Source organism: Kogia breviceps, chromosome 12, assembly GCF_026419965.1.
Source record: "Kogia breviceps isolate mKogBre1 chromosome 12, mKogBre1 haplotype 1, whole genome shotgun sequence".
Lineage (NCBI taxonomy): Eukaryota > Metazoa > Chordata > Mammalia > Artiodactyla > Physeteridae > Kogia > Kogia breviceps.
This window is the reverse complement of record NC_081321.1, coordinates 20,717,585-20,733,491: the sequence shown is the minus strand read 5'-3', so window position 1 is coordinate 20,733,491 and position 15,907 is coordinate 20,717,585. Positions and strand designations below refer to the sequence as shown.

The 15,907-nt window shown below is 36.0% G+C and overlaps 1 protein-coding gene across 2 annotated transcripts in view; it reads left to right on the top strand.

Moving 5' to 3' along the window:
• Positions 1 to 15,907, top strand: part of ITPR2 (inositol 1,4,5-trisphosphate receptor type 2) — a 526,733-nt gene that overhangs the window by 150,049 nt on the left and 360,777 nt on the right. For both annotated transcript variants that reach the window (XM_059081164.2, XM_059081169.2), the window contains one exon: positions 13,948 to 14,089. In XM_059081164.2, coding sequence (XP_058937147.1) covers positions 13,948 to 14,089 — 142 coding nt within the window. The remainder of the gene's footprint in view (positions 1 to 13,947; positions 14,090 to 15,907) is intronic.

Sequence of the window (15,907 nt, the reverse complement as noted above, 5' to 3'; positions counted from 1 at the left end):
CCTTTTGCTGCACTTGATTTGATATTTGACGTGGGAGTTCTAAAGGTCCTAAAAGAGGTTTTATGTTTTTCTGTTCTTATTTATTCAGGATACATTTCTCTGCTCAAGTACCACAAAATAAGCATGTTATATAATACAAGCAAACAATCTGCAAAGTGTACCTCTCTGCCCTTGTAACTCCCTCAGAGAAACTGGGTCTTTGATTCTTCAACTCTGGTTTTGGAAATAAGTGAGACAGAGAATGATACTGATAGCTATCAATCATTTCATCCCTGATTTACGTTGGTACCATGTTAGGCACCATGAAATAAATCTATTTCTCTAGTCCTTCAAACAGTCCTGAGATGGACATTACTCCCATCTTACATAAGGGAAAATTGCAAGGTTAAGCAAATTGGGTAAGGCCACACAGTAAGTGGGAGATTTAATCATGTGTGGTTTTAAAGTCCATGGGTTTCCAACACACCAGAGAACAAACATTCTCTGTATTTCTCCACTTCATGGTCTGCTATATACCTTTCAGTTTGAACAAGAAAAAGCTATTTACCAATTTCCCAGGCATTCATACGTTGGAACTCTCATACACAGCTGGTGAGATGATAATTGGTATAAGCATTTGGGGACATGGTTTGACAGTAATGAGCAAAGTTAAAGAAGCAGTCTCTCCTCATGTAAGTGGAATCATGTAGTGTTGGCCCTTCTGTGACTGGCTCATTTCACTAAGCATAATGTCCTCCGGTTTTATCCACATTGTCACATGTGACAGGATTTCCTTATTTTTTAAAGCTGAATAATATTCTTAGGACGGTTTTCTTGTGCAGACGGTCAAGATGATGAATGAAATAGGTGTGCACAGATGGGGAGGGAGGGTGCAGATTGCTGACATTAAAGTATTGCCCGCCACATCTTGGTTCTCCTAATATCACAGCTGTGGGGAGTCAGAACTGAGAGAGCGGCCGACTGCATGATATGGTTCATCTTCTTAACTGCATATGTAATCTTCAGATGATAAGAAAATAGATTATAGAAAAACTGAAAAAAAAAGTTGAATAATATTCTATCATAGGTGTATATTGCATTTTCTTTATGCATTCATCCATTGATGGACATTTAGTTTCCATATTTGGCTGTTGTTAATAACGTTGCAAAATAGTCTGACTCATAGAAACAGAGACTAGACTGGTGGTTGCCAGGGGCTGGGGGGAGGGAGAAATGAGGAGCTCCTATTTAACGGGTATGAAGTTTCGTTTATACAAGATGAAGATCGGCTGTACAACATTGTGCCTGTAGCTAACAATACTGTATTACGTACATAAAAATTTAAAACGGTAGATCTCGTGTGTTCCTAACACACATGCATGCATGTGCGCGCACACACACACACACACACACACACACAGAAGCAAGTAGTCCATGACTTACCAATTCTGCTCCTAGGCTGAACATTCTTGGACATCTGTCCAAAAGAAGTTTCTATATGTGTGCACCAGGACACATTTAAGAATGTTCAGCCTTAGTCTAAATAACCCCAAACTGAAAACTGTTAAATGTCCATCACCAGTTCAATAGGTGAATACAGTTTTGGTATCGTCATATGGTGGAATACATATATAACAATGAAAATACATGACCTACATCTATGTATAACTACATGGATAAATCTAATAAACTTTAGATTGAGTGAGAACAAGACACAAATGTATTCACCGTAGATTATTTGTAAAGTTCAAAATCAAGCAAAATTGAACTCTTTGGGGTTTAAGAAATTGGCAGAACTATAAAGAAACGCAAGGAAAGAATTGTCACAGAAACCAGGATGGTGTTCTCGGGGTGAGGAGACTTTTTCAATGTTCCACTTCCTACTCTGCGTGGTGGCTTGATAAGTGATAAGGTTCACATCATAAGCATTCCATAATGAAACTCATATGTTTTATGAACTTTTAGATCTCTGTCTTACAATACAAAGGAACAGAAAAATCCAAGTTGCTTCCTTCCAGCCCTATCAATAGAAAAAGTCATAAATATGCAAACAAATGGAATAGTTATATTTCTCAGCTTCCTCTGTTCTTACCTCTGTTTCCCCCCTAACAAATCTGCATTTGAAAACCACTCTTGTGTATGCAATTGACCTCCAACCCCGTCAGGTGAAATGAATAAAGGCCACAAGCTGAAGCAAATGCTCCCCTGTTCTGGATGACAGATAATTAAATATCAGAACTAAATTGTGACAGGCAATGGAATCCCATGTCTAGATACCACTTTTTTTATGTCTGTTATTTAGCTATTAACTCTGTTTTTGATGGATCTGTTTCTTTGTCTCTGTCATCATCGCATACGCGCAGAAATTTCCTCAGCCTCGCTAAAAAGTCTCCTTGCTAAGTATTAAGGTGTTCCTTGAAGAAAAGGACAAATAAAGATTGATTATGAGAACTCTGCCATTGCCGACTGTAACTCTTCTTCAGTTACTGCCGGAGAGAATCTTAACCTCTCGAGATGATTCTCAGGAAGGTGGTGGACCAGGACTGACCAGGGATCATGCATTTTTATTCCCCCGCTATTTTAGAGTGAAAAACATCGTAGCAAAAAGAAGCTCTTGCCTGAGAAATAGGAAGTTGCAATGATTGATCTTCATTTAGTAATTTCCAAAAAGCCACCTGCCATCAAAACTCATTCAAAGCTGCCTGTCAGTACAGGGGAGCTTCAGGGCTTAGTTGAATGTGTTTATATTATTTTCTCAGTTTTAGAATTTGATATAAAATTCTTTCTGAAAATTCCACACAACTCTGACTCCCCCCCCCCACCAGAGAATGAAATTATTATTAGAGATTCTTTTACTCAAAACCATGAAGAATGATACAAGGTCAAAGGGAACATGTTAGAATATAGGAGATCTGCCTGAAAATTCCTGTATTGTTCCAATCCTCCCTCCCCCACCTCCGCTCCCCTTTCATTCACCCCAGGAGTGGGCTCCGGAGGCACAGCTCCTGTGTTCTGCTCCAAGATCCTCAACCTCAGATATTTTTTTCTTGGAATTTTCTTCTGCATAGCTGAACCAACAAAATAGACAGTATTGGGAACACATTGGGGTGGGAGAGGAGAGAGGATGGACGGGGGGTAACTCCGTTCAGAGCTGGAGGAGGTGAGTCACGCACCACGTTTTACCTCTGAGGGTACAGAAAAAGAGGTGGGGTTCCTCTGCTGCCTTTACAGTTTTCAGTGTCCGTTTGTTTTCAGTGTTACTGAACTCCTGGTCCATGCTAGGCACTGGGTGCCGTAGCATGTGTACACACAGTGCCAATGCAGCGGTGAACAGCCCAGAGCCCAGCCAAGTCTTTCTGCAATTTGGGGGCTTGAGCACTGGTTCGAATTCCTCGTGATAGGATCTCAGGATCTAGAGCAGGGGTCATCCAACATGTGATCACCAGATCAGATGTCCGTCTGATTCAAAGTTAATATTTTCCTATAGCAGCACCATCTCCCCTTGAATTTTTATTTGCCTGATACTACTATCTTGACAACTAACTTTTTAGTTAGTTTAGTTAGTTTTAGTTAGTTTTTAGTGTTTGACTAGATGTCTTTTTTTCAATATGCATTTGTTTCAGATTTCCCGGTCATTTTGTTTTGTTAATGTCTCTTGTGAGTGGCTGAGAGCTGGGTTTTTAAAATCTAATCTGATAGTCTATTTGAATTTGGTAAAGTTTAATTACTTGCATTTGATAAATAATGTTTTTGGACTTAATACCTATGGGTGTCTTATTTTGTTATTTTCTTCCTTTGGTGTAGCTTTTTTTTCTTTTCCTCCATTTCTTTCTTGCTTTCTATTAGATTGATGAAGTTTTTATTTTCTCCCTATTTTTCCTTTTCTTCTACTGATTTAAAAGCTATAGATCATATTTCTATTCTTTTGCAAGTGTCCTTATGTTCTTGTTATACATTTCAACTATACATTCTTTCTTAAAAAACTTGAAGATATTAAATATTTCTTTCATGGGAGAAAAATGCCTCAATTCTTTAATTATACACTGACATTCTACCTCCCATCTTTTTTTGGAATAGTTGTCTAGAACCATAGTTCTGTGTTTATTCTTTAAATTACTTGTGTCACATAAATTATGATGTATCACTTTTTATTACTGAAAATCCAGTTCCTAAAAATTTCTTTTAGTTATTAATTATATTTCTTAATGTATTTTACCACTTGTTCTGCTTGCTTTTATTTCTTGCATCTCACTCCTCTCTGGGTTCACTTTTCTTCATGCTGAAATTTGTTCTTTAGTCTATTCAATGAGGTTATAAATCTTATTAATCTTTATGTATGTGAGAATGTCTTTATTTTTCCTCCTCTCTTAAGTGATATTTTATGTATGGAATGCTAGCTTGACAATTCTTTTTTTAGCATTAAAGTTACAATTTAATTATTTTCTATTATCTCTTGTTGCCATTAAGAATTGTTATTCTTTATTGGCATTTTTCCTTACTTTCTGATAATTTTGTAGATTTTTTTCCTTTGTCTTTGATGTCCTAAAGTTTCACTACAATGTGTTTACAAGTAACTTTTATTTTTGTTTTTCCCACTTGACATTTAGGGTATGCTTTTGATCAGAATAGTTAAGTCTTCCTTCAATTCTGGAAAATTTTCAGCCATTTTCCTTCAGGTATTACTTCTTTGTCTTTTCCTCTTATCTCTCTTCTGGAACTCCTATTAGGTGTATGTTGGATCCTCTTAATTCATCTTTATCCCTTAAATTTCCTTTTATAATTTGTCTTTTAGACTCTGTTGCTTTCTGGATCAGTTTTTTTAATACTGTCTATATTGTAAGTCACTACTTTTTCTTAGAATGTGTGTATAATAGTTTACCTTCATGAATTATATTTTTATTTAAATGATTATAATTTTATTTCTCAGATTTCTATTGATTCTTTTGCATAGCCACTTTTTCTTCATTTGTATCTGCCCTCTTTTATATATGTTGTCTTTTTTGGTATATAGTTATTTTCTTTATCTCTTTGAGAGTTGGAAACACTTATTTAAAAGTTATTTTGAAATTGTTCTGTTACTTGCATTTTGTTGGTAACGAATTGACCTCCTGATTTTTCAGTATGATGGTTGGCTTTCTTAATGTCAGTTTTTCTCATGTGCTTTGGAATTTAAATATGCAAGCTCTTCTTGGATGGGCGATTTTTGCTTATCCTCTCTCTACATTAACTCATCTTTTTTTATTAGTTTTATGGTTGCCTCCACCTGGCTTGCCTCAACAAGTCTGGAGCCAGATCTGATATTGAGGGCTGAGAGTTCATGTCTTATGGTAATTTGAGGTTTTAGCCATTGAGATCACAGGTGGGTATGTCCAGTCCTATCTGTGTGCTTACTCTCTTTCCTCCTACCACTCAGTGTACAGCTAGGGCCCAAACAGGGATCACCACATTTTTAAGGTTCCTTTAAGAGATGGAGAAGCCCTGCTTTAGTCTCTGCTTTCTTGTCTTTAGTTTAATTCCTTATCACATGCTTTCAGTCCCTATTTTCTTGCCAGTACTGAATATTATCCTTGCTCATCACTGTCTTTCTTATTTTATTCCTGATCAACAAAGCTTTTTATTATGGTTTTAGGTATGCCTTTTTAAAAAATATATTTCATCTCTCATTGCTGCATATGATAAAAAAGTCACACAAAAATTTTTTAGTAAAAGCAGATTAATAAGATTGAATGAGTTAGTAGGACCTAACCATCTCCCAGTATATAGAATTATAATTTGATCTAAACTGAAAAAAACATTTTGTCTGCCACAGGTGGGATGCTTGATGTGAAAAGACAAAAGAATAAGGTTTCAACAGTTTTGGAGGTCAAAAGAGAAGACTAGTTTTCTTGGCTATCATTGCCTCAACATCAAGGGAGGTGGGCTCTGCAAATAGTTAATGTACAGTGATCCTCAGTCAAGACTGTTAATTTTCTTCATCATCACTCCATTAACTCTATGACGAATTTTTAGGCCATTTGGAGGAGTTTGAAGCAGTTATTTGTAGTTGCTCCCAAAGTTGCCCTTTCTTAGATGTCTAAACATCTGAATACAATATCCTCAAAACAGCAAGAGAGAAAGAACACTAATACTTTTAAAAAGAAAATGCAGATATATTTGTGCTCGGACTGGACTTGTAGATTGAGCCACTAAGGTTCAACTTAATTTCAGTTTGTTGAAGAAATCTGAGCTCAAAATAAATGTTTTATTATTTCTTTTAAGAATAACAGAATGATATAGAAGATATTGAGTCACAATTTCAAAAGAAATTCACACCACATTTTGATGCGTAGGAATCATGTTTTACATTTCTGTGGTTGCCCACAGAAGTTGTGTGAGTGAATCCTATTTGTTAGATGTGTTGTCGAAAAGAAATAGATTGGGTTAAAATTTTAAATAGGCACACAAGAAAACATAATACCTCTGGAATTTGGGGGTGGAGTTTATGATCCTTGGAAGGGTGCTGAAATTTGGATGTGGTGGCTAAATTCTGGATTATGGGTGTGTCCACTTAACTCCATTCCTTTGCAGGAGGTAAATCTGGAGATAAGATCAAGATGCTTCCTAAGTGAATACATTCCACACTTTTCTAGAGTCGCTGAATCTCTTAAATTGTACTCTTCTTATTGATGTTATCACGACTGATCATGCTAATAACGGTGAATTATTATGCTAACGTATATGGATAAAATTTATTTATTGAAGTATAGTAGATTTACAGTGTTGTGTTAGTTTCTAGTGTACAGCAAAGTGATTCCGTTATACATAAATATATATATTCTTCTTCATATTCTTTTCCATTCCAGTTTATTACAGGATACTGAATATTGTTCCCTGTGCTATACAATAAGACCTTGTTGTTTATCTATTTTATATATAGTAGTTTCTGTCTGCTAATCCCAAACTCCTAATTTATCCATCCTCCACCCCCCTTTCCCCTTTCGTAACCGTAAGTCTGTTTTCTATGTCTCTGAGTCTGTTTCTATAAATACGTTGTAAATAAGTTCATTTGTGTCATATTTTAGATTCCACATATAAGTGATATCATATGGTATTTGTCTTTCTCTGTCTGACTTACTTCACTTAATATGATAATCTCCAGATCCATCCATGTTGCTGCAAATGGCGTTATTTCATTCTTTTATATGGCTGAGTAACATTGTATATATATATACCACATCTTCTTGGATAAAATATATTTAAGTATTTGTTGGATAGCTATTGTTGTATCAAAAAATTCACATGTGGCACAGCTCCCTGGTGGTCTAGTATACCTGGGATCATAAAAAAATTCATATAGAAAATGAAAAATCACAGGAAGGAGGAAGAAGAAGGCTAAGGGAGGAACTGTTCTCCAGGCACTTTAGGTACTAGATGCCACTGAAGTTCAAGTAATTGTTAAAATAATAACTGAAATGTAGAATTTAAAGGTGAACATTAGTGTATGATTTTAGAATATTATGATTTTTATAGATCAGTTAATACTTTCAGAACAATTTAGAGCATCTGATTGCTTACTCTTGTCTCTCTCTGAAGTTCATCTAAGTTTTTCTTCTTTTGTACAGGGAGAAATTGAAATGTAGTGAACATTAAGAGATGTAGACTGATAAAAATAGAACTACCATACAACCCAGCAATCCCACTACTGGGCATATACCCTGAGAAAACCATAATTCAAAAAGACTCACGTATGACAATGTTCATTGCAGCTCTATTTACAATAACCAGAACATGGAAGCAACCTATCTGTCCATCAACAGATGAATGGTTAAAGAAGATGCGGCACATGAATACAATGGAATATTACTCAGGCATAAAAAGAAACTAAATTGAGTTATTTGTAGTGAGGTGGATGGACCTAGAGTCTGTCATACAGAGTGAAGTAAGTCAGAAAGAGAAAAACAAATACCATATGCTAACACATATATAAGAAATCTAAAAAAGAAAAAATGGTTCTGAAGAACCTAGGGGCAGGACAGGAGTAAAGATGCAGATGTAGAAAATGGACTTGAGGACATGGGGAGGGGGAAGCGTAAGCTGGGGTGAAGTGAGAGAGTGGCATGGACATATATACAGTACCAAATATAAAATACATAGCTAGTGGGAAGCAGCTGCATAGCACAGGGAGATCAGCTTGGTACTTTGTGACCACCTAGAGGAGTGGGATAGGGAGGATGGGAGGGGATGCAACAGGAAGGAGATATGGGGATATATGTATATGTATAGCTGATTCACTTTGTTATACAGCAGAAACTAACATACCATTGTAAAGCAATTATACTCCAAAAAAGATGTTAAAAAAAATGTAGTTTGAGTTAATAGTGAAAAAGAAAAGAATCTGAATTAAGAATTTAGTTTAGATCGCAGAGCCCGTGTCCCATGCAGAGTCTCTGCAGGCAGCCCACTGCTGCCATATTGAAGTGCTGGTGCTTCCTTTTCACAATCTGAAGCGCCGCATGTGAGGCCTCTGCATGCGGCCCCCTCTGAGCACGTGAAACTAGATGAAGCACAAAGGAAAAGACATAAAAAGGAAGAACTACAATCCTGCAGCCTGTGGAACAAAAACCACATTCACAGAAAGACAAGATGAAAAGGCAGAGGGCTATGTACCAGATGAAGGAACAAGATAAAACCCCAGAAAAACAACTAAATGAAGTGGAGATAGACAATCTTCCAGAAAAAGAATTCAGAATAATGATAGTGACGGTGATCCAGGACCTCAGAAAAAGAATGGAGGCAGAGATCCAGAAGATGCAAGAAATGTTTAACAAAGATCTAGAAGAATTAAAGAACAAACAAACAGAGATGAACAATACAATAACTGAAATGAAAACTACACTAGAAGGAATCAATAGCAGAATAACTGAGGCAGAAGAACGGATAAATGACCTGGAAGACAGAATGGTGGAATTCACTGCTGTGGAATAGAATAAAGAAAAAAGAATAAAAAGAAATGAAGACAGCCTAAGAGACCTCTAGGACAACATTAAACGCAACAACATTCACATTATAGGGGTCCCAGAAGAAGAAGAGAGAGAGAAAGGACCAGAGAAAATATTTGAAGAGATTGTACTCAAAAACTTCCCTAACATGGGAAAGGAAATAGCCACCCAAGTCCAGGAAGCACAGAGAGTCCCAAACAGGTTAAACCCAAGGAAAAACATGCTGAGAAACATAGTAATCAAATTGACAAAAATTAGAGACAAAGAAAAATTATTGAAAGCAGCAAGGGAAAAATGACAAATAACATACAAGGGAACTCCCATAAGGTTAACAGCTGATTTCTTAGCAGAAACTCTACTAGCCTGAAGGGAGTGGCATGATATACTTAAAGTGATGAAAGGGCAAAACTTACAAACAAGATGACTCTACCAGGCAAGGATCTCATTCAGAGTCATGGAGAAAACAAAAGTTTTAGAGACAGGCAAAAGCTAAGAGAATCACCAAACCAGCTCTACAACATACGCTAAAGGAACTTCTCTTAAGTGCGAAACACAAGAGAAGAAAAGGACCTACAAAAACAAACCCAAAACAATTAAGAAAATGGTCATAGGAACATACATATTGATAATTACCTTAAACATGAATGGATTAAATGCTCCAACCAAAAGACGCAGGCTTGGTGAATGGATACAAAAAGAAGACCCATATATATATGCTATCTACAAGAGACCCACTTCAGACCTAGGGACACATACAGACTGAAAGTGAGGGTATGGAAAAAGGTATTCCATGCAAAAGGAGATCAAAAGAAAGCTGGAATAGCAATACTCATATCAGATAAAATAGACTTTAAAATAAAGAATGCTGCAAGAGACAAGGAAGGACACTACATAATGATCAAGGGATCAATCCAAGAAGAAGATATAACAATTATATATGAACCTAACATAGGAGCACCTCAATACATAAGGCAACTGCTAACAGGTATAAAAGAGGAAATCAATAGTAGCACGATAATAATGGGGGATTTTAACACCTCATTTACACCAATGGACAGATCATTCAAAATGAAAATAAATAAGGAAACAGAAGCTTTAAATGACACAAAAGACCAGATAGATTTCATTGATATCTATAAGACATTCCTTCCAAAAACAGGAGATTACACTTTCTTCTCAAGTGCGGACAGAATATTCTCCAGGATAGATCACATCTGGGGTCACAAATCAAGTAAATTTAAGAAAATTGAAATCATATCAAGCATCTTTTCTGACCACAATGCTATGAGATTAGAAATCAAATACAGGGGGAAAAAAAATCTGTAAAAAACACAAACACAGGAGGCCAAACAATACGTTACTGAATAACCAAGAGGTCACTGAAGTAGTCAAAGAGGAAATAAAAACATACCTAGAGACAAATGACAATGAAAGCATGACGATCCAAAACCTATGGGATGCAGCAAAAGCAGTTGTAAGAGGGAAGTTTATAGCTATATAAGCCTACCTCAAGAAAAAAAAATGTCAAATAAAGAATCTAACGTTACACCTAAAGGAACTAGAGAAAGAAGAACAAACAAAACCCAAAGTTAGCAGAAGGAAAGAAATCATAAAGATTAGAGCAGAAATAAATGAAATAGAAACAAAGAAAACAATAACAAAGATCAATAAAACTAAAAGCTGTTTTTTTGAGAAGGTAAACAAAATTGATAAACCATTAGCCAGACTCATCAAGAAAAAGAGGGAGAGGACTCAAATCAATAAAATTAGAAATGTAAAAGAAGAAGTTACAACAGACACTGCAGAAATACAAAGCATCTTAAGAGACTATTACAGGCAACTCTATGCCAATAATATGGATAACCTGGAAGAAATGAACAAATTCTTAGAAAGGTATAACCTTCCAAGACCGAACGAGGAAGAAATAGAAAATATGACCAGACCAATCACAAGTAATGAAATTGAAACTGTGATGAAAAATCTTTCAACAAACAAAAGTCCAGGACCAGATGGCTTCACAGGTGAATTCTATCAAACATTTAGAGGAGAGCTAACACCCATCCTTCTCAAACTCTTACAAAAAATTGCAGAGGAAGGAACACTCCCAACGTCATTCTATGAGGCCACCGCCACCCTGATACAAAAACCAGACAAAGATACTACAAAAAAAGAAAATTACAGACCAATATCACTCATGAATATAGATGCAAAAATCCTCAACAAAATACTAGCAAACAGAATCCAACAAAACATTAAAATGATTATGCACCATGATCAAGTGGAATTTATCCCAGGGTTGCAAGGATTCTTCAATATATGCAAATCAATCAATGTGATACACCATATTAACAAATCAAAGAATAAAAACCATATGATCAACTCAATAGATGCAGAAAAAGCTTTTGACAAAATTCAACACCCATTTATGATAAAAAGTCTCCAGAAAGTGGGCATAGAGGGAACCTACCTCAACATAATAAAGGCCATATGCGACAAACCCACAGCAAACATTATTTTCAATGGTGAGAAACTGAAACCACTTTTTCTAAGATCAGGAACAAGACAAGGTTGCCCACTCTCATCACTCTTATTCAACATAGTTTTGGAAGTCCTAGCCACAGCAATCAGAGAAGAAAAAGATATAAAAGGAATACAAATTGGAAAAGAAGAAGTAAAACTGTCACTGTTTGCAGATGACATGATACTATACATAGAGAATCCTAAAGATGCCATCAGAAAACTACTGGAGCTCATCAATGAATTTGGTCAAGTTGCAGGGTACAAAATTAATGCACAGAAATCTCTGGCATTCCTATACACTAATGATGAAAAATCTGAAAGAGAAATATAGGAAACACTCCCATTTACCATTGCAACAAAAAGAATAAAATACCTAGGAATAAACCCACCTAGGGAGACAATAGACCTCTATGCAGAAAACTATAAGACACTCATGAAAGAAATTAAAGACGATACCAACAGATGGAGAGATATACTATGTTCTTGGTTTGGAAGAATCAATATTGTGAAAATGACTATACTACCCAAAGCAATCTACAGATTCAATGCAATCCCTATCAAATTACCAGTGGCATTTTTTACGGAACTAGAACAAATCATCGTAAAATATGTATGGAGACACAAAAGACCCCGAATAGCCAAAGCAGTCTTGAGGGAAATAAACAGAGCTGGAGGAATCAGACTCCCTGACTTCAGATTTTACTGCAAAGCTACAGTACTCAAGACAATATGGTACCAGCACAATAACAGAAACATAGATCAATGGAACAAGATAGAAAGCCCAGAGATAAACCCACGCACCTATGGTCAACTAATCTATGACAAAGGAGACAAGGATATACAATGGAGAAAAGACAGTCTCTTCAATAAGTGGTGCTGGGAAAACTGGACAGCTACATGTAAAAGAACGAAATTAAACACTCCCAACACCATACATAAAAATAAACTCAGAATGGATTAGAGACCTAAATGTAAAACCGGGCAGTATAAAACTCTTATAGGAAAACATAAGAGGAACACTCTGTGACATAAATCACAGCAAGACCTTTTTTGATCCACCTCTTAGAGTAATGGAAATAAAAACAAAAATAAACAAATGGGGCCTAATGAAACTTCAGTACTTTTGCACAGCAAAGAAAACCATAAATAAGACAAAAAGATAACCCTCAGAGTGGGGGAAAATATTTGCAAATGAATCATCGAACAAGGGATCAATCTGCAAAATATATAAACAGCTCATGCTGTTCAATATTAAAAACTCAAACAACTCTATCCAGAAATGAACATAATACCTAAATAGACATTTCTCCAAAGAAGACATACAGATGGCCAAGAAGTACATGAAAAGCTTTTCAATATCACTATTAGAGAAATGCAAATGAAAACTACAATGAGGTATCACCTCACACCAGTTAGAATGGGCATCATCAGAAAATCTACAAACAACAAATGCTGGAGAGGGTGTGGAGAAAGGGGAACCCTTTTGCACTGTTGGTGGGAATGTAAATTGATACAGCCACTATGGAGAACAGTATGGAGGTTCCTTAAAGAAGTAAAAATAGAATTACCATATGACCCAGCCATTCCACTCCTGGGCATATGCCAGAGAAAATCATAATTCAAAAAGACACATGCACCCCAAAATGTTCATTGCAGCACTATTTACGATATCCAGGTCATGGAAGCAACCTAAATGCCCATCGACAGACGATTGGATAAAGAAGATGTGGTACATATATACAATGGAATATTACTCAGCCATAAAAAGGAACGAAATTAGGTCATTTGTACAGACGTGGATGGATCTAGAGACTGTCATACTGAGTGAAGTAAGTCAGAAAGAGAAAAACAAACATTGTATATTAACGCATATATGTGGAACCTAGAAAAATGGTATAGATGAACCAGTTTGCGAGGCAGAAATAGAGACACAGATGTAGAGAACAAACCTATGGACACCAAGTGAGGAAAGTGGTGCCGGGGTGGGGGTGGTGGTGTGATGATTTGGGCGATTGGGATTGACCTGTATACACTGATGTGTATTCAATGGATGACTAATAAGAAAAATCAATCAATCAATCAATCAATAAATAATTTAAGAAAAAGAATTTAGTTTAGCTGTTCTCCCTTAAAGGAGAAATACTCTTCTTTGGTCATCAGTCATGGAAGAACATCTGTGGATAGGTGAAATGCTCTCAACACATCTGGTTTTGGGACTCACAGGGTTTTATTTCATAGCTGTGTTTCCAGATACTTGATTAGAGATGGAGGTGGGGTGGGGGGAGGAACTGAAAAACTGATGCTCTTCATAAAGATTTAAGTAAATATTAACTGCATTAGGTATTTTGTTAATTAAATGATTTTTATTATAAAACACTTTAACTTTTGTAGTGTTTTAGTTCTTAGTGTTTATTTTAAAATATTTCCAAAATTAAGCACACCGTAATGTTTCCTTTTCATTTTATGATAGGTTTGTGACCAAATTATTGGAAGACCTTATCTTCTTTGTTGCTGATGTACCTAACAATGGACAAGACGTTCTGGATGTGGTAATCACCAAGCCAAACCGAGAACGTCAGAAATTAATGAGGGAACAAAACATATTGGCACAGGTGAATGTTTCCATTTACTAATTTTTTATATTTTATCTCTTTGAATTATAGTATCAGGAAAGTTCTTGTATTGGTTATCTATTGATGTGTAACAAGTTACCCCAAAACTTAGTGTCTCAAACCAAGAGATGCTTACAGTTTCTGTGGATTAGGAATCTGTGGGTAGTTTAGGTGGACAGTTCTTGCTCAGGGTGTTTCACAGGCTGCAATCAAGGTGCTGGCTGGGCTGCAGTCAGCTCGAGGCTCAAATGGGAGAGGTTCCACTTCCCAGATCACTGGCATGGGTGTCCACACAGGGCTGCCTCAAGAGCTGGCAGCTTGCTTTCCTTAGAAGTGAGAGATCCAAGACAGAGCAAGAGAGGGCCTTCAGATGGAGGCCATAGTTTTCTTGTAACCTAATCTTAGAAGTAACAACTCATCATTTCTACCTTGTTTCTTAGTTAGAAGTGAGTCAACAAATTCAGCCCATAGTCAAGAAGACAGTATTCCATACGAGTATAATTCCAGGAGGCAGGGATCATTGGGGCCCATCTTGGAGATGGCCTGTCACAGACCTTGAAAAACCTATGTGGTCAGACTGTCTCCAGAAAATATGCTCTAATGCTTTTTTAAGTACAATTTCCTGGGGAACTTGGAAGCTGCCATCTCCATTTGCTTCCTACTCTTTTCCCTTTCTTCCTTTGAAAAGTAGGGCAGTCTATTCATCAGCTCTGAAGTACTCTATACAATATTCTAGTTTTTTTCCCTGAAAGTCTAGAGCTGCTTCTATGCTATGTCTTCCTGAAATTGTTCATAACATGTCAGTAAATTAATTTACTCCTTAATAATATGAACATTTGGACATGCCTACCTTCATGTATTCTTTTTATTCTGATAATTGTTATATAAAGTAATGGGCTTCTGCATTAATTGTGGACTGAAGGAAGATACTTAAACAAAATTTATGTTATTAATATACATGTTCTTGTGGAGTTGGGAAAGGAAGACAGCAGACATATTGTCAATTAATATTCTATAGCTGATGGTCTGAGTATATAAAATCAACATTTTTCTCAAAGAAAGTAAAGGTTGCAAATCTAATGAGACAAAGCCTTTTCTGACATTAGCATTTCTTTTGTATAAAACATTTGATTTCAAGGACTTTTAGGACCTTGAATGATTTATTAATATTATTTCAACCAACATATGTCAAACATTTTACTTTAGTATTATAAATAATAAAATTCAAGGTTTAGTGAATATAGAATTACTGAAGAAACTTTAATTCATGTTATATTTCATGAACTACAAAGGCTAATTCCATTCCATTTCACTTTATTGTATGACGCCTCATATCTTTGCCTACGTGCTCTTTCATAAACAATTTGCTCATCCTACCAGTTCATCTCCAGGTGATCCTACCTGCTGTCTTGCTGCCTAAAAGAATTATGTTCCTTAGTGATTTTTAAATACTTCCCAACTGCTAATCTTCTTACAAGAAGAATCTGAGTCACTGGGTATCACCAGCTGCCCATATGGCTCCTTATTTATTTTGAATGCTTATGCATTCATTGATTTGGCCACATCTTTATGTATAGAAACAATAAATTAATTCTTTTATGAAGAGGTTTAAAAGCAATATTTGGAGGCAGTTTTTTGATGTCAGTTTCAGGTGAAAAGTAAATATTTTCCTTATTATTTTGATTTCAGAAAGTTATAGAAAATAATAGAAAGAATTATAAAGCCTATCGAAATCAAACTCTATTTTAGTTCATCTGAATATGTTCATGTAACTTGGTACAACCTAACATCTTTATATTTTTATTTTAATAAAATAGA